At 35.5% G+C, this 20,912-nt stretch overlaps 1 protein-coding gene across 1 annotated transcript in view; it reads right to left on the bottom strand.

Annotated features, from left to right (window-relative positions):
- Positions 1-746: 746 nt before the first annotated feature.
- LOC148943109 (eukaryotic translation initiation factor 2 subunit 1-like) overlaps positions 747-20,912 on the bottom strand; it is a 43,548-nt gene continuing 23,382 nt past the window's right edge. The window contains exons 3-6 of the mRNA XM_089102653.1: positions 17,159-17,387; positions 13,102-13,334; positions 8,399-8,514; positions 747-996 (exon numbers count right to left, since the gene is read on the bottom strand). Coding sequence (XP_088958779.1) covers positions 814-996; positions 8,399-8,514; positions 13,102-13,334; positions 17,159-17,387 — 761 coding nt within the window. The 3' untranslated portion in view covers positions 747-813. The remainder of the gene's footprint in view (positions 997-8,398; positions 8,515-13,101; positions 13,335-17,158; positions 17,388-20,912) is intronic.

Below are 20,912 nucleotides of genomic sequence, written 5' to 3'. Positions count from 1 at the left end.
AAGAAACCGAATTAATTGAGCTACGTCTTATACCCTTCGTAGAGAGGTAAAGTAATAGGATGGGGCGACTTTATTTACTCCTTGAAAAGTGCCTCGGATTACCTGCATCTCAGTACTGTAGTTCTAGAAAGATGTTACTGATTGAAGAAGTACAGACAGCAAACTGATTACTTGTAGAACAGCTTCGTATACACTTCCTATTGGACGTCTATTGGCTGTCTCCCAATGAACGTCTTCTCATGTCTTCCTATTGGACATTTTCCCATTGGCTGTCTCTCAATGGACGTCTTCTCACGTCTTCTTATTGGACGTCTTCCCATTGACTGTCTCCCAATGGACGTCTTGTTATTGGACATCTTCCCATTGGCTGTCTCCCAATGGTCATCTTCTCACATCTTCTATTGGACGTCTTTCCATTGGCTGTCTCCCAATGGACGTTTTCTCACGTCTTCTTATTTGAAGTCCTCCCAGTGGCTGCCTCCCAATGGACGTCTTCTCACGTCTTCCAATTGAACGTCTTCCCATTAGCTCTCTCCCAATGGACGTCTTCTCACGTCTTCCTATTGGATGTCTTCCCATTGACTGTCTCCCAATGGACGTCTTCTCGCGGAACACATTTGTTGATACCTTCAAGAGCAACTAAACATACGTAACATATAAAAAAACCTAGGTTAAAAAAGGAATTCAATAGCGGGATATCAGGCCCCAAATTTTAGCAGCCTAGCGTCCTCAAACATGTCAAAACATTCCATGTCACAATCCTAGTTTTAAAAAATGGAAAAAAAACAAGAAAGTATTAAAACATATAACATTCTATTCCTCTTCTTCCGATTCTTCTTTGACTCCGTTTTCTTTCTTTTCGTCATCTTCTTCGTCACTGCCCTCTTCGGATTCTTCTTCTTCACTATCATCACCAGCAACTTGTCGACTTTCCTGCTCAGCCAATTCCATCTGTCGAGCGTGTTCGGCTTCGTCTTCTTTTGTGACGACTTTTGGCTATAAAAGCAAAACAAAAAATGACACTAGTGTAACATAGCTGACTCGATTTAAAATCATTTAAAGCTAGGCTGCAACTGAAGTCAACTTCCATTTAAGCAACGAGAATTCAGCCAGAACACAACTAATAAAAGTCGTCTAGAGAACGAATATTTGGGTGGCTTCAGTTTCTAATAAAAATCCAAAAGTTTTTTTCCCGTCAAAGAAATTTTGCTTAAAATAAACAAAAACTTCCTGTTTTTCCATTGGTCAAATACAATTCAATAAATCAATAAATTATCAATAAAGCATATCATTGATATTAAAACACTATTACACACGTAAAACGGTTACTCGGCCGTAGAAGCTTGGCTTGTTGTGGGCCATAAACAATACGCTAAATCACACAATACATATAAAATAAAGATAAAAGAGAATAACCACTAGATTACAGTAAAACGAAACTTGAATAAAAAAAAACAGGTAGTAATAATAATGATAGCGATAAACAGAAAAAAAGAAAGTAGAGAAAACAGGAGAGACCAAGTTTGCATTACAACATGAAAAAAAAGAGAAAAGAGAGAGAAAAGAAGAACAGTTAAAAAAGCTGCTGAAAATAATTTTAAAAGAAGAGTAGGGAGATAGATCAGTTGGGATAGGATTAAAAAAAGGAGAAAAAATAGGAAAAGAGAAAAATAAACAACGGAGGGAGAAAAATCACTAGACTGGAAAGACCGTCCGAGAAACTGTCTTCACGGAGAGATAGCGGGAGATCAGAAAGGATGGAACGCACTTTCAAAAATGAAAGCAAAACGCGACATTAAAACACACACAAAAAAATGGAAACCATCCAGCACAAAAGGGGGATGAAGCTACCGCTCCCCTCAGTCCCCCAGGTCTTCACGCTATAGATCAACCATAGCTTATCTGGAAGTCTTTTATAGCATAAAAAATTTAGCCAGCTATTAAAGCAAGAGATTTTCATTTGCTGATCATTGTCTTTCAAAACACTTAAACCATAAAATTCTTTTGTTTAAAGCAAACGTTTTCTTTTGTTTAAAGTAAACTATATTAAATTCTATTTATATTAAATTATATTAAATTATATTATTATTATATTATATTATATTATATATTAAATTATATTTAAATTCTATTGTTTAAAGCAAACGTTTTCTTTTGTTTAAAGCAAACTATATTAAATTCTATTTACATTAAACTATATTAAATTCTATTTATATTAAATTATATTAAATTATATTATTATTATATTATTATTATATTATATTATATTATATATTAAATTATATTTAAATTCTATTGTTTAAAGCAAAAGTGAATAAACAAATGCATCATTCTCGAGGCGCTGACCTTTTTTTTTATGACGTTGCTGTTATGTGAGAGAATTCATTCTTAAGGCATTTGGGTGAAAATTCAGATTTTAGAGCCGTGAATCCCCAAATGGGGCCACACCAGCCACAGGCCACACCAGCGGGGCACGGCAATGTTTTGGTGGGTCATGGGTAGGGCGTGCATCCTTTGGCTGACTACTTTAGAGCCTCAATTAAAAAAAAAAAAAAATCATGTGAATGACATCACATTCATATGCATTTAAAAGATAAATGATAGTGTTGCAATAACGTTATCATAGGGCAGAGCGATCGCGCTGCCTTAGTAAAGAACGATGTTGGCACAATGTAATCTTTTTTTTTCATACCAGGGTACTTCGTATCGAAAGAGTGGTCGTAGAAACTTCGAAAAGGGCTCATTCGTTTGGAAATTGGACGGGCTAGTGCCATTTTTAACAGTCGAAATTGATTGGAGGGCAACTCGCCCCCCCCCCCCCCCCACGCCCATCATTTCCCTAAAAATATCCACTCAGAATTTTGAGATAGCCATTTTGTTCAGCGTAGTTGATTTCCAGATAAAAATATGCTTTTGAGCAGGACATTCCCCCACAACCCTCAGGGTAACGGTTTTAAGTTATGCCCTGGGGGCATATGAGAACGATGTTGGCACAATGTATTATTTATTAATTTTTTCCTTTAGAGCAGGGCACTTAGTATCGAAGAAGATGTAGTAGAATCTTCGAAAAGGGCTCATTCAATTGGAAATTGGAGTGGTTTGTGCCCTCTTTAATAGTCAAAAGTGATTAGAAGGCAACTAACACTTCCACGCCCACCATTTCCCGAAACACAACAAATCAAAATTTTGAGATAGCCATTTTTTTCAGCGTAGTTGATTTCCAGATAGACATTATGTTTATGAGGAGCTCACTCCCCCACAACCCTCAGGGCAAGGGCTTAAAGTTAATCCCTGGGTGTAAATACGGTTTTTGTAGAGAGTTTTGTTGTAGAAAATTCAAAAAAGACTCATTCGATTGGAAATTCAAAGAGTTAGTGCCCTTTTAATAGTCGAAAGTGTTTGGAAGGCAACTAACCCCCCTCTCACGCCAACCTTTTCCCCAAACACATCCAATCACAATTTTGAGATAGCCACTTTATTCAACGTAGTAGAAAGTTCTGGAAATTAGGTCTTTGAGGATGATAAACCCCCCACAGCCCTCAGGGCAAGGGTTATAAGTTATGTCCTGGGGGCATATAAGGTTTTTATTGAAAACTTTGTCGTAGAAACTTCAAAAATGGCTCATTCGATTGGAAATTGAAAGGGCTAGTGCCGTTTTTATTAGTCGGGGCAACTAACCCCCCTCTCACGCCCACCTTTTCCCCAAACACATCCAACCAAAATTTTTAGATAGCCATTTTATTCAACGGATTATAAAGTTCTGGAAATTAGGCCTTTAAGAATGACACCCCCCCCCCCAGCACTCGGGACAAGAGTTGTAACTTATGGCCTGGGGGCCTATAAGATTTTTATTAAAAGTTTTGTCGTTGAAACTTCAAAAGAACTCATTTGATTGGAAATTGAAAGGGCTAGTGCCGTTCTTAATAGTTGAAAGTGAATGGAGAGCGACTACCGCCCCTCTCACACCCACCATTTCCCCAAACACAACCAATCAATATTTGATATAGCGAATGTGTTTAACGTAGCCGAAACTTCTTGAAATTCGGTCTTTAAGAATGACAACACCCTCACAAATCTTGGGATAAGCGTCGTAATTTATACCCTGGGGGCATATAAGGTGTCTTTAGAAACTGTTGTCGTTTAAAAAAGGCTCATTCGATTGGAAATCGAAAGGCCTATTGCGCTTTTAAATAGTCGAAAGTTATTGGAAGGCTTGACATTTTTATAGTAAAGATCGATGTGGGTATAATGTATTATTTTTTTGTTTCTTGTTGTTGTTTAGACCAGTGTACTTCGTATCGAAGGAGTTGTCGTGAGAACTTCGACAAGGGCTCATTCGATTGAAAATAGAAAGGGCGAATGCCCTTTTTAATTGTCGAAAGTGATTGGAGGGCAACTAATCCCCCTCCCACGGCCACCCTCCCGTTTGCCCATGATGTTTAAAAACTAAATGTTGCCTAAAGATTAAATCAAAACGCAATGTGTTAATGCTAATTCCCAATAAGGCATCTCAGCAGTATCCCAAGAACGACTGAGGGTATTATGTTAGCCCCCAAATTTTTGGGGGCTACTTCTACTCCTAAAATTTAACCAAATCAAAATATCGTAAGTGTATCCAAGCTATCAAAGAAAGTAAACAGATTTTTTTGCGAATGGTAACAATGTTTTCTATTTCAGGTCAACTAGAGGAGGTATGAAACTAAATTAAACATTACTATTTGTTTCCAGATTTTTAAAAGGGTGTATGTTGTTAAAAATTGCTAAATATTTTTCTCCAGCATACAAATAGCAGGCCAAACTATAGAGTCTTAAAAAAAGAAAAGATTTAAAGTATTATTTTATTTTTCCCTGAAAAGACTGTCAATATAAAACGAACAGAAATTAATTAAAAAAACTTTTTTCACAAAATAAGTTTTTCAAAAAAAAGTAAAGAACTCCATTAACAAAAAATGAGTAAAAATAAAATCAAATAATCTAATCGTCAAACTACCACAAATCAGCATCGATAAATAAACAAAACCCAAAACGAACAGAAATTACAATAAACAACCGAGTCAAACTCAAAACGAGCAGATTTTAACATAAGTTGGGATCAAAACCCCATGCCTCCCCAAGGCCAGAACAAAATTTGCACTTTACTGAAAAAAAAAATACAAATGAATGTGCATTTTCAGTTTAATACACATATACTGATATTTAGTAATCAAAATGTTACTATTATTTGATTTATTAAAGTTATAAAAGTAAAAACATTTATATTTTTTTTTATAAACATATATTTTTTTTATGAAACATTTATATATTTCACTTTTTAAGGAACTTTTCCTTTTTTTCCCCAAAATTAAGTAAAATTATGGTAAACGCAGGTAATCTAATAGCTCTTGATGACTGTTTTAAACATAATAAGTTTTGCATATTCGGAATCAGAATAAATAGCCAATTATTTTGACATGTTTATTTTTAAAAAATTTCCGCCTGTTGACAGGGATCACTCTTTACATACAATCTGTTATTACGAATTATTTGATGTAACAACAATCCAGTTGCGACATTTTGGAAAGAACGCATGTAATGCTAAAATTTTCCCCATTTCGATTGCAATCCCAATCATTTTTGGTTTAAATACATACCTGTACAGAAAGACTTTCTGTACAGGTCTAGGAACGAATCAGAAAAAGGAAAAGAACCCAAACAATTGTTCAATATAACCCCCCATAACTGCGCTTACAACCCCCAAGTAAACTACTTAAGTATACTTGTAAAGGAGTTGAACACTAAGCATGACATTGAGTATAGTGTGGTTTAGGATATAGCATATAAGTATAGGATAGGATATATACTTATATGCTAGGATAAATAAGTATATGTTAACGTGAATGTCAAAATCTGACTAATGTCGACATTCACCGCTGAATGTCCGAAATTCCTTTATCTCTGCTTGGATTCAATTAGCTTTGCGAGTCAGCTTTTTCAGTTTTAGGCAAGCTATGATGGTAAAAGTTCAAGTTAGGTTAGTTTAGGTGAAATTTGGTTATCAATATCAGAAATGGGCTAAAAACCTAATCTAACTTAAGATCCTAATCAAATCTAACCTAACCTGTCATCATCTAACCTTGCATTAAATTGCAACGTTGACTAAATCCAAGGAGAAAAAAAAATGTCCGAAATACATTTTTTTTTCTCCTTGGCTTTAGTCAACGTTGAAATTTATTTTATTCGAGTCGGACACATCTTTCTTTTTTTCTTGGGGGGGGGGGGTCTAACCGGGTAAAAACCACGGACACGGATAATTTGTTTTTATAGGTCTGTTTTTTGTCTCTACAGTTCGTGGTAACGAACTGTAAGTAAGGAGCACAGTTTATAGAATTAGCAGTATGATCATACCCTATCTCACCCATTATAAAAACCCGGACCAAGGTGCGAGTGCTCCAGAGAACGTTTTTGCAGTTAGAAACATAAGCGGCATTAGATCTTTTCACGGGTAGACAAGTCAGATTTCTCTTGGACACGAAACAAGTGGAAACCCGCTATTACGAATAATGCATTTTGTAACCATTTCTCATTGATTGACGGAAACAGACTAACCCGCTAATGCAGAAAGAAGTGGGAGGAGCTTTTTGTTCGCACCGAGAACGAAGACCAGAAATGATCTGCGATAAGCTTACTGGATAATTCTATAAACTGTGGTAAGGAGCGACCCGGCTCAATAGTAACCGAAACTCTAAAAAACGGAATTTTGATATAAATACATCAAAAGAATCGGATTTTTATGCTGAATTGAAATATACATATTTCATCAAGTCTAGTCTTACCCATGAAAAGTTATGAGCCTGAGAAAATTTTTCTTATTTTAGAAAAAAGGGGGGAACATCCCCTAAAAGTCCTAGAATCTTAATGAAAATCGCACCATCAGATTCAACATATCAGAGAACCCTACTGTAGAGGTTTCAAGCTCCTATCTGAAAAAATGTGGAAGTATTTTTTCCAGAAGAAAGATCAGGGATGTGTGTTGTTTTATTATTTTTTTTTTTCCAAGAGTGATTGTGTCGACCCAGTGTTCGACCCATGAAAAATTCCTCCATGGAAAGATACTCCCACGTAACCCTCTCCCCCCCACCTCCCCCCCCCTCCCCCAAAAAAAAATCCACCCTGACAGCGTCTGTATACTTCCCAATAACCAATACTATATGTGAACAATGGGCAAACTTGCAGCCCTTCCCCCGGGGACTGTGGGGGATTAAGTTGTCCTCAAAGATATACTTATAGGATTTTTAACTATGCTGAATAAAATGGCTATCTAAAACTTTGTATCCGGTAACTTTGGGAAAAAAATAAGCATGGGAAGGAGTCTAGTTGCCCTCCAATTTTTTGGTTACTTAAAAAGGGTACTAGAATTTTTAATTTTCGTTCGAACGAGTCCTCTCGCGACATTCTAGGAGCACTGGGTCGATACGATCACTCTTGAAAAAAAAAAAATCTTTTGCAGATAGGAGCTTGAAACCTCTACAGTAGGGTTCTCTGATAAGCTGAATCTGATGGTGCGATTTTCATTAAGATTCTGGGACTTTTAGGGGGTGTTCCCCACATTTTTCGAAAATAAGACAAATTTTCTCAGGCTCATAACTTTTCACGGGTAAGACTAAACTTGACAAAATATATATATTTCAAATCAATATAAAAATCCGATTCTTTTGATGTATTTATTGATACCAAATTCCGTTTTTAGAGTTTCGGTTACTATTGAACCGGGTCGCTCCTTACTTACAGTTCGTTACCACGAACTGTTTGACTATTTGTAACAGGACTATACACACAGCTGTAGTATATAGCTATAGCTATTTCTAAAAGTTAAGAAAGAGAAATTTAAAGTAAATGCCAAAACTGCTAAGCGTCTTGAGACCAAAAACAGACCTAGAAAAACAAATTAGACCATTCAGAGTCCGTGGTGATTACCCGGATAGCCCCCCCCCCCCCCCAAAAAAAAAAGAAAAGAAAAAAAGATGTGTTCGACTCGTATAAAAGTAACAAAAATACATGTAAATAAATTGTTGTTGCCTTTTGTAAAGTTTTTTAGCCCCCCCCCCTCCCTTCCCCGGAATAATCCTGGATACGGCCCTGTTTGCATACGTTGTTTCACTTGAAATCATAGGCAGTGGAGGAGGCCTTAAAAACTAAAAAAAAAATTTCTTCCCATCACCTTTCTGTGCGGGTAGGACTCCAAAAAGCAAATGATAAGCACCACAAGAACTCGTTAAAGGCAGTGAGCCTTCCAAAAACTCCTGAAGACTTAAGCTTAGCTATTAGTCTCGGGCGAGGTGAACTTCAAGTTTCTAGCCTCCTCTTCCCCTTTGCGGAACCAGTCACAGACAAAACACAATTCAATAGAAATAAAACTTACAGCTGACTTAATCCTAAAAGTCCCTCCTTCCTTTTCCGCTGCTTCTTCAATGGCTTTTAGCGCCAATGTCAATGCCTTCATGCCATCTTCTTTCTCTTGTGTATGAGTATTAATTACTAAAAGTAATGAATTAATTAAAAAGTAATAATAATTAAGTAATAAATAAATAAATAAATTATTTTTTTCGTCTTATTAATTAACTAATAATTTATTGATTATTTTCATTTATTAAATGCGTCCTCTATTTTATTTTAATGAAAATTTAATTTAAAAAACTACAAAATGATTATAACCATTAGATTTGAAATTTGTGGAGAGTGACAGAGGAAGTAAAAGAGGGAGATGGGAGGAGATGAGGAGGAAGGGAGAGAGAGATAAAATGGAGAAAGGAAAGTTTAGGCGAGAAATAGCAACAACATAAAATATAGACATAACTTTGCAGCAGAGCATGTGGGACAACAGGCTTAGAATAGAGAAGAACATAGCGTATCCATGGGGGATGGTTTGAAACCCTCCTCCCCGAAATCTTTGTTCGAGTCGTAAAAGCGCAACAAAACTGAATATTTTTGTTGCGTTTTTTTAAAGTTTTTTATACCCCCCCCCCCCCGAAAAAATCCTTAATACGACTCTAGTGTATACTCTCTTTTGAGAATAGAAAACCAACTGACGACAGCAATCCAAAACGAAGAAACCATGTTGGTCTCTTGAACATATTTTTTTTAGTCACCAGTGATCACGTTCTAACATATTTGCTCAGATGAATCTCAGCACCTGGGATGTCTGACCAGCAGCAGGTTCTACTGGTCACACCTTCTACTGGTTTAAAAGTTGTATAATAAGAGAGGGAGAAGAAGGAGGAAGGAAGAGAAGAAGGAGAAAGGAAAGTTTCGGCAAATATCAACAACATAAAATATAGATATAACTAGCAGCAGAGGGCGATGGACAAAAAACATAGCGTATACTAGTGGCAGTTCTAGCCTCTCTTGCACCCGGGGCAAAATATCCATTTAGTGACGGAATTATTTTCAATTTATTAATTAATATTTTTGATTAATTTTTCATTTATTATTTAATTAATTAATCACTATTTAATATTTATTTATTATTTTTTTATTAATTAATTAATAATTTATTAGATTCATTTATTAAATGCACCCTCTATTTTATTTTGATGAAAATTTAATTTCAAAAATTACAAAATGATTATAACCATTAACTTTGAAATTTTGCGCCCCTAAAACTTCTGCGCCCGGGACAAGTGCCCCTCTATCCCTCCCCTAAAACCACCTCAGATGTATACTCTCTTGGTATGGAAAACTAACTCAATTCAATTGTGTGATGAAAAATATTCGCTTCAGGTACCGGTTGTGTAGCCTCACACCTTTTCAGAGTTAAGGGTAGTGATTAATAGGGAGCTACAGATGTAAACAATTATAAATATAGATAATCAGCCAGTTTGAAAGTTATTCAGACAAAAAATACACAACAATAGAACAAAGAACTGCATATATACTGGGTATAAATACTGGGTATAATACTGAGCATATAAATGCTGGGCATATATACTGGGTATAACGTGTTTTTTTTCACTTCCTAATTTATTGTGATTATTTTTATATCCTAAATTAGTCATTCGAGATTACAGAAGATTACACATTAGTCGGTAGATATCAACTTCCAGCACACATATAATTCTGAAATCATAAAAGATAAATTTATATTTGCATGTAAGCCCATTATTTTTTCTTTTTTTTTTAGTCTAGGGTGATTTAAAAATCAATAGTTTTATTTTATTTTTATTTATGACGGGAAAAGATTTTAAAGAAAAATTAACTGAAGAACATTTGAAAATTAAAAATAAAAAGAGCAACAACCTAATACGAGTGTGCCCCCCTTCGTGATTATAAATTATGCCAAAAGTAATAAAAGTGATGTAATGATGAAGGTAATGATAAAAATAAACAAATTAATAGAATAGATGAATAAAACGCTAAATAAACAAAACCAGATAAATAAAAAAAAGTAAAAAACTCGGAATCGGATTTTTATACTGACTTTCAAATATATAAGTTTCATTAAGTTTAGTTTTACCCATCCAAGGTTACGAGACTGAGAAAATTTGCTTGATTTTCAAAAAAAGGGTGAAGCATCCCCTGAAAGTTATAGAATTTTACTGAAAATCCCACCATCAGATTCAGCGTATCAAATGATCCTACTGTAGACGTTTCAAGCTCCTATCCGCAAAAATGTGGGATTTGGTTATTTTTGCCAGAAGAAAAATGATGGATGCTTGTTTATTTTTTTTTTTTTCATGGGTAATTGTATCGACACAGTGCGCTTAAAATTTCGGAAAAGGGCTCATTGTGATGTAAATAGAAAGTTCCAGTGCCCTTTTTAAGTGACCAAAAAATTACAGGGCAACTAGGCCTCCTCCCTCGCCACTTTTTCCCAAAGCGCCAGATTAAAATTTTTAGATATCTATTTTGTTCAGCATAGTTTAAAGGCCCGATAACTATATTTTTTTGAAGATAACATGACCCCCCCCCCCAAGTCCCTGGGGAAAGATATTTAAGTTATAAAATTTGCCCATTGTATTGTATTTTGTATTGGGAAGTCTTCATTGTTTTTTCGGGGGGAAATAAGATGACAAATTTTCTGCTGGGGGGATTTTCCACTGGGAGAATTTTAAATGGAAAGGAAAGGGTCCAGGGGGTGAACATTTCAGGGGAAACTTTTCAATGGGGGAATTTGCAAGAATTCCTATACGAAACGTCTTTATATGTCTTGCTTTCTCTTTACCAATTCAATTTTACTCGTGGACATGTTAAGGATAATTGTCCGGGGTAATCTTCACCAGGCTTGAATTGTCCAGAATATATTTCCGTGGGGAGGGGTATTTTTCCGTGGAGGTGCAGCCAGATATCCTGGCGTTATTTAAAAAACTATCAGAAATTAAATAAAAAAGCAAGGTTTTTCAACTGAAAATAAGGAGCAACATTAAAACTTAAAAATAACAAAAATTATTACGTATATGGGGGGTTCCCCCTCCTAAACACATCGCTCTTTACGCTAAAGTTTAAATTTTGTCCCAACAACTAAATTTTTTTAAAGTGTCGAAAACTTTAGCGTGAAGAGCGAGGTGTTGAGGACGGTGCAACGTATACGTAATACGTATACGTAATAATTTCTGTTTGTTTTAAGTTTTAATGTTCCTTCTTACTTTCAGTTTACAATTTTTATTTTTATTTATTACAGTAGCAAGGACAGTGAAAATGAATTCTGATGGTATAAGTCATGAATAAGTCTTAAATATCTACGACCGAAATTTTCAACTTGGAACTTTATTCTTTTTATATTTTTTGTTCGAGGGATTATTCTATCTACAGAGTTTCCTGTTTTTGCTGTCTTTTCTTATAGTAAATATTTTTGTTGTATTTTCATTTTTTTATTGAATATATTTGTATCTGTTTATTCTTTATTAAGTTGTGTATATTTTTTTCGTCATTGATACCGAATAAAGTCTTAAAGCACGTGTTTGGAGCCAAAGTAATGCTAAAATTGCAGTTATCACCTAGCTAAGTCTTACGTGACAAAACTTTGCAGTTTTGGCGAAATTCAGAGCCTCGTTTAATTTGACACTGTCTTATTAACAACAATATCAACAACATAGACTTACAAGTATTTTATTTGCATGCTTCTGTCAACATAGGAAGATAAAGACACTGTCATATCAACAGACACTGTCACTGTCAAAAAATTGTCTTATCAACAGCAATATCAAAAAGACAGACTAGTATTTTATTTACAGACTTCTGGCGACACAGGAATACAAATGGAGAGCATGCTTTTAGCGATAATTTTAGCAACCCATCATATAACGCACAATTTAACCGAATTTGGTTAAATTGCACATCTTAGCACAGGTTAAATTGCACTTTTTTGCACTTCTTAGCACAGAACAAAGAATCTTTTTAATTCTAAATATCAAACGAACATTTTTCTTCAACTTTTGTCATATGGGCAATGTCCATAATTATATAACAAAATCATAGGCAGAATTTAGAATGTTTCTTTGATTTTAAACTCAAGCAAAATATTCTAATGCAGTCACCATATTTGCCACGTTCTCCTGAGTTTCACTACTCCAAATAGGAAAATATTTAGAAAAAGATCGAATATTTCTGTTTTTTAAATGTAATTTTGACTTATTTTTTCCAGCAAATTTGGCAAATTTTTCCAGATTCAGTTTTAACTAGCCGACTCGGGCAGTTCTCCCAGCGGCAGATCAAAATATTGACAATTTCCTTTCAATATTTTTTTCTGCATTTCTTTCTTTCATATTATTCATATTCATTACCAACAGTAAGGTTATAAATCATTTTTTTTTCCAAGTACTTAAAAGCTAATATTTGTCAAACAAAAGTCGGACTTCTCTTCCACTACTAGAATATTTTTTTTTGTTTTTTTGTGTTTTTTTAGTAAGATTTGTTGTGCAGGATGTAGCTTTTGATTAATAATGAGTTTTCTTATCTTAATTTTTTCTTTCATCTTGCTTTTTAACCTTCCTTACAGCATTACTACCCACGGGGGTAGTGTTTAAACACCCTACCCGGGGGCAGGGTTAAAAATACTCAATCAACCTATTCTAATTTCTTAGTTTATTTTAATCGCCAATTTCTCACCAGCTTTAAGCAAAAACTTACCAAAAATGGGGGATGCTACTAAATTGATTTTTATAGGTATTTCTTCGGTTGAGACGGACATTCCAGCTCTTAGAGCCCTCTTTACTGCATTAATTCCTTCATATCCATAACATGAGCATTCAACATAGGCTCTTATTTTCACTGCTTGTGGCGTTAACTTCTGCTTAATTTGATTCAAAAGCGTCTCCTTCGTCTTTTCATCTAGTCCGCATTCGTCTAGTAGTGATGGATCCCTAAAAAAAAAAATGAAATAATTAATTGCTCTTTATGGTGTACCATTACGCAGCTCATCAAAATATTTATATTGAAATGGGCAGCATTTTCAAACTTATAGCGTCACTTAAAAATAAACATCAGAGGTCCTGTGGTGGCACCTTAGCTTAGTAATACGGGACCCAGAATTCAAGCCCTGCTCTAGCAACAATGCAGGGCCAGCACAAGGCCCTTAGTAGTCAAGAAGCGTCGTTATTCCAATATAAACGTCAGAGGCGTTGCCAAAGGTATCAGAGGAATAATTTCGCGATGTGGATAAGGCAAATGGAGAGGTTCAATATAAGTTAGGGGGAGCACTTTGAAGATTGCAATGTTTATTTATAATACATTATTCTTTTCGATAACTGATTCTTAAACATTAGTCAGCAATTTTTATTTTACTTATAGACTATATACTTATTTTAATCATAGTATTATTTTTTAAATGTATTCTTGTCTATATATTACATTATTTATATTTATTTTATTTAATATAACACTATATCATAGGCAGCGCGATAGCGCTGCCTGAGTAAAGAAAGATGTGAGCACAATGTATTATTATTTTTTTTTTCTTCTTCTTATTTCTCCATACCCGGGAAATTCGTATCGAAGGAGTTGTCATAGAAACTTCGAAAAGGGCTCATTCGATTGGAAATTGGAGTGGCTAGTGCCCTTTTTAATAGTCAAAAGTGATTGGAGAGCAAATAAACCCCATCTCACACTCACCACTCTCCAGAACGCATCCAATGAACATTTTGGGATGGTCATTTTATCCAACGTAGTTGAAAGGTCTGTAAGTCTGATTTTTGAGGATGACAGCCCCTCCCCCACAGCCCTCAGGACAAGGGTTGGAAGTTATGCTCTAGGGGGCAAATAAGGTTTTTATTGAAATCTTTGTCGTAGAAAATTGAAAAAGGACTCATTCAGTTTGAAATTCAAAGGGATAGCACACCTTTTTAATAGTCGAAAGTGATTTTAGGGCAACTAACCCCCCTCTCAAGCCCACCTTTTCCCCGAACACATCCAATCAACATTTTTAGATAACCATTTTATTCAACGTAGTTGAAAGTTCTGGAAATTAGTTCTTTAAGGATGACAACTCCTCCCCCCACAGCCCTCAGGGCAAGGATTGTAAATTATGCCCTGGGGGCAAATAAAGTTTGTATTGAAAGCGTTGTCGTAGAAACTTCAAAAGGACTCATTCAATTGGAAATTGAAAGGGCTAGTGTCTTTTTTAATAGTTGAAAGTGATTGGAGAGCGACTAACGCTCCTCTCATGCCCACCATTTTCCCAAACACATCCAAGCAAAATTTTGAGATATCCATTTTTGTTCAACGTAGTTGAAAGTTCTTGAAATTAGGTCTTTTAGGATGATAACCCCCTCAGAGCCCTCAAAGAAAGGGTTGTAAGTTATGCCCTGGGGGCATATAAAGTTTATATAGAAAGATGTTATAGAAATTTCTGAAAGGGCTAATTTGATTGGAAATGTAAATTGCCCTTCTTAATAGTCAAAAGTGAGCGGAGAGTAATTGACCCCCCTCTTACACCCACCATTTCCCCAAAAACATTCAATCAAAGTTTAGAGATTGCCATTTTGTTCAACGTAGTTGAAAGCTCCGAAAATTACGTATTTAAGGATGACAAACCCCCCAGAGCCCCAAGGGCAAAGGTTGCAAGTTCTGCCCAGGGGGCATATAAGGTTTTTATAGATAGAGTTGTCGTAAAACTTCAAAAGGGGCTCATTCAATTGGAAACTGAGAGGGCTAGTGCCGTTTTTAATAGTCGAAAGTTATTGGAGGGTAGCTTAACTCCTTCTCACGCCGACCAGTCCTCCAAATACATCCTATAAAAATTTTCAGGTAGTCATTTTGTCAACGTAGTAGAAAGTTCTGGAAATTAGGTCTTTGAGAATGCCCCCCCCCCCCGCACTCAGGGCAAGGGTTGTTAGTTATGCCCTGGGGGCATATAAGATTTTTATTGAAAGTTTTGTCGTAGACACTTCCAAAGGGCTCACTTGATTGGAAATTGAAAGGACGGGGGCCATTTTTAATATTTGAAAGTGATTGGAGAGCGACTACCACCCCTCTCACGCCCACCATTTCTCCAAACACATCCAATCAAAATTTTGAGATAGCCATTTTGTTTAATGCAGTTGAAAGTTCTGGAAATTTGGTCTTAGAGGATGACAACCACCCTAACAGACTTTAGGGTAAGGGTTGTAATTCATGCCGTGGGGGCCTGTAAGGTGTTTATAGAAAGCGTTGTCGTTTCCAAAAGGGCTCATTCGATTGGAAATCGAAAGGCCTGGTGCCCTTTTTAATAGTCGAAAGTGATTGGAAGACTTGACATTTTTATAGTAAAGATCGATGTGGGTATAATGTATAATTTTTTATTGTTGTTTTTGTTTAGACCAGGGCACTTTGTATCTAAGGAGTTGTCGTGGGAACTTCAAAAAGGGCTCATTTGATTGAACATAGAAAGGGCTGATGCCCTTTTTCATAGTCGAAAGTGAATGGAGGGCAACTGACCCCCCTTCCACTCCAACTCTCCCACGCCCACCCAACCAATTGCCCATCATGTTTAAAAAAAAGATGTTGGCTTAAGATTAAATCAAAAAGCACTGTGATAATTCTAATTCCCAATAAGACATCTCAGCAGTATCCCAAGAACAACTGAGGGTATTATGTTCAAACTTTCGGGGCTATTTCTGCTCTTAAAATTTAACCAAATCAAAATAGCGTAAGAAATTATTTAAAAAAACTTTCCACAAAAAAAAATTTTTCAAAGAAAAGTAAAGAACACCATTAAACAAAAAATGAGCAAAAATAAAATCAAATAATCTACCAAGCGTGAAACTACCACAAATCAGCATCGATAAATAAATGAAACCCAAAACAAACAGAAATTACAATAAATAACCAAGTCAAACTCAAAACAAGCGGAAATTAATATAAATTGGGCTCAAAACCCCTATGCCTTCCCAAGGCCAGAACAAAATTTGCACTTTACTGAAAAAAATATAAATGTTTTTACTTTCATAACTTTAATAAATCAAATAATATTAACATTTTGATTATTAAATATCAGTATATGTATATTAAACTGACAGTGCACATTCATTTGTATTTTGGTAAAAATGATTTTCCTGTTTTTTAAGCAACTTCAGTTTTTCCTCCCAGAAAAATCTAAGTGACATCGTAATTCTGGCTTTGTAACTGGCTAAAACACCGCTATGTAAAAACAAGGCTAAATATGATATTCTCCGAAAATGTGTCCCTATCTACTCTAGACGTACGTATAATTACTGTATGGAAGCCCATAAGCCCAAGAATAAGAAAAAATATTATCTGATGCTAGCATTTTTAACAGGCATTCTCCTTGTTAAATATCTACTTTATTAATATTTGAACCTTAAGAAAGGTGAAAATGGTGAAAAGTGAAGCTGAAAATAATATCTCCACAATTTCCTCACTCTCTTACTCACTTCATTCGCTATTATTTAACACTTAGAACAAAATTAGTAAAATGTAGCAGAAGCAGCTCCCCCTCCTATATACTACCATGTTTTTGGCGATTCCATCAATCACCAAGCAATTCCAAGCCAAATCATAGCCAAGTGGTTACAACGCTAGACTTGAGGGTGTGCGAAAACACAGGATACCTGACCCCAACCCTCCATTGTACTTCCTGGCTAAAGGCCTTTAAACAGAAATCAGCACGACCGGTAGGAACTGTAAAGTCCAGTGCCGTTTTCTTCACCTTTACCAAGCAATTCCCGAAAATCTGAAGAAGAAAACATACTTGACTGCTTGTTTAAAGGCTTTATACGCAGCTGATTGTCTTTTGGCTTTTTTATCAAATAACCACGCAGTTTTCTGATACAGCTCTTCAAGCTGCTCGTTTGTTTGGTAGTCCAACATAAAGGCAACATGTCTCAAAATTGAGTTTACTGCTTTGGCTTTGCTAAATTTCTCCGTACATTTGTCAATGTCTTCTGCAGAAACTCTTCTTTTTGACAAATCGATATAGCCTATAAATAAAACATGAAACTTAGAAATGATAAGGTGAAAAGGGACTACAAATAATTAAACAAAAGGACCAAGATAGACTTTCAGAACAATTTACTTTTTGTGTTTCAGTGATCAAGTTCTATACTGAATTCCCTGACCGATTCCATTTTTAATCCTTTTTTTCGATAAGATGGAACAGGAATTTCGGGAATGATAACACTAAATTATAGACGGCAGCACAAATGTAAAATAAAAATTACATGGCACTGATTAGATACGTTTACATTATGCCAAGCGCATTTGTAGTATGCATAGTCAGATTTAGTATCTAAAAAGGTGATATATTACACAAATAAAATTTGATTTTCTAATAGATTCCTTTTTGAAAATCTTCTTTGGACAAATGACATCAAATGTAGATGGCAGTAAAATGGAGAATAAAAGATGGTATTAGTTTGATACTCTTTTACTTCTCTAATAGATTTACTTTTCTAATAAATTTCTTTTGAAACTCTTCTTTTGACAAATTAGTATAACCTATAAATAAAAGATAGTATTTAGATGGCAACACAAATGGAAAATAAAACTTAAACAGCACTGATTTGACACTTGCCGCTTTATGCCAGTCTCTGATATCGCAAAATCTGTTTGTTTTTTTTTTAACAACTATAATAATTTTTCTAGTAAATTCTCGTTTTAGACTCATTTTGACAAATCAATTTAGCCTATAAATAGTTAAAGATCTAAAGATGACAGCAAGAATGAAAGATGAAACTCAAATGACATATTATCATCCTAAAGCATCTATCTCTGAAATGGCGTTGAAACATAATAACGAGTGAAATTAATGATTAATTAATTAACAGACTAATTAAGGCTTATGTGTCCTGTGCTAATTGTTAATACATTATGTTCCTGCCCTCCTATGGTTTTAATATTTCAAAGTAAGGTGACAATTTTCTATTATTCCTCTAGCAGAGATTCACCTTTATCTATTTGCCAAGTTACATTTTTTAAATTTGCTTCGGTTAAAAAAATAAATGAAAAATGCAGCAGAAAAATACAAAGCAGATTTTTTTTCAATTTTTTAAGCAACTCTAAACCAATCTCTAAAAAAAAGTCTAAGAATATTATGGCTCTGGCTTGTTGAAATTAATGAACCCAAAATATAGGCGACCAGTCCCTTTAGTGTGAATTACGGATGTAGGCTTGTCGCAAAATCGCAAATCGCAAAATCGCAAGTTTCACATGGAAAGCTAACATTAACACAATAAAAATGAAAAGAAAAATGTATATACACCAAAAATATTCCAAATATTTCGGCTTCAAATTTGGAATCCTTCACCAACAGGAATAAAAGAGGAAAAAAATAGATTAAATCTTTAATACGTACTGGAAAATAATATTTCGTTGGATATAGAAACAGAGCTAAAACAGAAAGATGAAAAAAACGAAAAGAAAACACATCTGACACTAATACATTATATTAAGACAATTGGAATGTTCTGATTCTAAGAATCCTAATGTAATTGACAAAAGTTAAAGGTAAGAGATTTAAATGAAAAAAATTTATGTTTTGTTGGAATTTTGTGTCAGAAGATATTTTATGACATCATAAAATAGGAATATATTTCTTGTATGGCGTTTATACGTCAGTTTAGTATAAACTTCAGAGGGGGCTCATTGGAATGGAAATAAGAAGTTCGAGTGCCCTTTTTAACAGTCGAAAGCGATTGAAGGGCAACCAGCCCCTTGCCTATCATTTCTCCAAATACATCCAATCAAAATTTTGACTGCCATTTGGTTCAGCGTAGTTGAGAAGCCCAGTAAATATGTCTGAAGGTTACAACCTCCTCCCACACCAATCAGGGCAAGGGTTGTAAGTTATGCCCCGGGGGAATATAAGGTTTAACGGAAAGGGTAGTCGAATAAACTTCAGAGTCGAAAGGATAGTCGATTGGAGGGCAACCAGCCCCCCTCCCAAGCTTACTCTTTAATACAGCCGAACGAGAAGGTTCCACACCCATCATTTACCCAAACACATCCAATCAAAATTCTGAGATAACCATTTTGTTAAGCAAATTTGAAAGGCCCAGTAATTTTGTCTTTGGGGATGAGAAACCCTCCCCCACGGCCCTCAGGGCGAGAGCTAAAGCTATACTAGTTGCCCATTATTAACACTTAAGGTTTTTCTGTAAAGGGTGGTCATACAAACTTCGGAGAAGGCTCATTCAGTGTAAAAATTGAAAATTCTAGCTCTCTATTCAAAAGTCTAGTGATCGGACGGCAACTAGCCCCCCTCCCCGCCCTTTTTTCCCAAATGCTTCCAACCAAAATTTTGAGCTAGCCATATATGAGTATAAAATTCGGATGTGGCTCATTCAATTGAAAATAAAAAGCCCTAGCGTCCTGTTTAAGTCAGAAGTGATAGGAGGGCAACTAGCCCCCCCCCCATGTCTTCTGTCCCCAAATGCATCCAAAATCAATTACGATATAGCCATTTTGTTCAAAATGGTCGAACATCATACAACAAGGCCTTCGGAGTTAAAACAACCCCTAAGGACCTATGGGCAAGGGTTGTAAGTTATGCCCCAAAGGCATAAAAAACTTTTATAGAAGGTGAGGTCGCATAAACTTTAGGAGGCTCATTTAATTGGAAAATGAAAGTTCTAGCTCTCTTTTAAGAGTCAAAAGTGAGAGGACCAATACTCTCCCCCCCCCCTCCTCGAGGCCCTCTTTTGCCCAAACGTATCTGATCAAAATTGTGAGATAGCCCTTTTGTTAAAAATAGTCTCAAGAACGTATAATAAAGACTCTAGGGTTGACAAAATCCACTAGAGCCGGGGCAAGGGTTGTAAGTTACGCCCTGGAGGCATACAAGGTTTTTATGGAACGGGTGGTCGTTTGAACTTTGGATAGGGCTCATTTGATTGAAAATTGGAAGTCATAGTGCTCTTTTTAAGAGTCAAAAGTGAATTGAGGGCAACCAGCACCCCTCCCCCCACGCCCATCATTTTACAAAACAAACATCCAATCAAAATTTTCAGATATCTAATTTCTTCAGCATTGTTAAAAGATCCAGGAATTATGCATTTGGGGATGTCAACCCCCTCTCAGCTCCCAGGGCAAAGGCTGTAAGTTAGGCAATTTGTTCCCTGTTTACATATAGTATTTATTGAGAAAGGTATACATGGTTGACCTTTACTTTCCAAAAAGACAAAGGGCATTCAGCTGAGGCTTTCAGAGAAATATCATTGAAACTTCTAAAGGAGTTTATTCAATTAAAAATTAAAAGTTCTAGTGCCAGTTTTAGGAGTAAAAAGAGATTGGAGGGCAAGCAGCCGTCATCCCAAGCCCATTCATTTTCCAAACACATCCAGTCAAAATTTTGATACAGCCATTTTGTTCTACATAGTAGAACGGTTCAGGAACTATGCCTCTAGGGATATTGGGTATGTCAACCCCCATAATTATGCAATTTGCCCATTATGCTTTAAAACTAAATGAAAAGGCACTGCGAGTATGGTTACCAATTCAGAAACCTC

This window comes from Artemia sp. Qi Xiang Cuo, chromosome 16, assembly GCF_049724085.1.
Source record: "Artemia sp. Qi Xiang Cuo chromosome 16, ASM4972408v1, whole genome shotgun sequence".
NCBI classification, from domain to species: Eukaryota; Metazoa; Arthropoda; class Branchiopoda; order Anostraca; family Artemiidae; genus Artemia; species Artemia sp. Qi Xiang Cuo.
The sequence above is the reverse complement of the archived record's forward strand: the minus strand, read 5'-3'. Positions and strand labels throughout refer to the sequence as shown.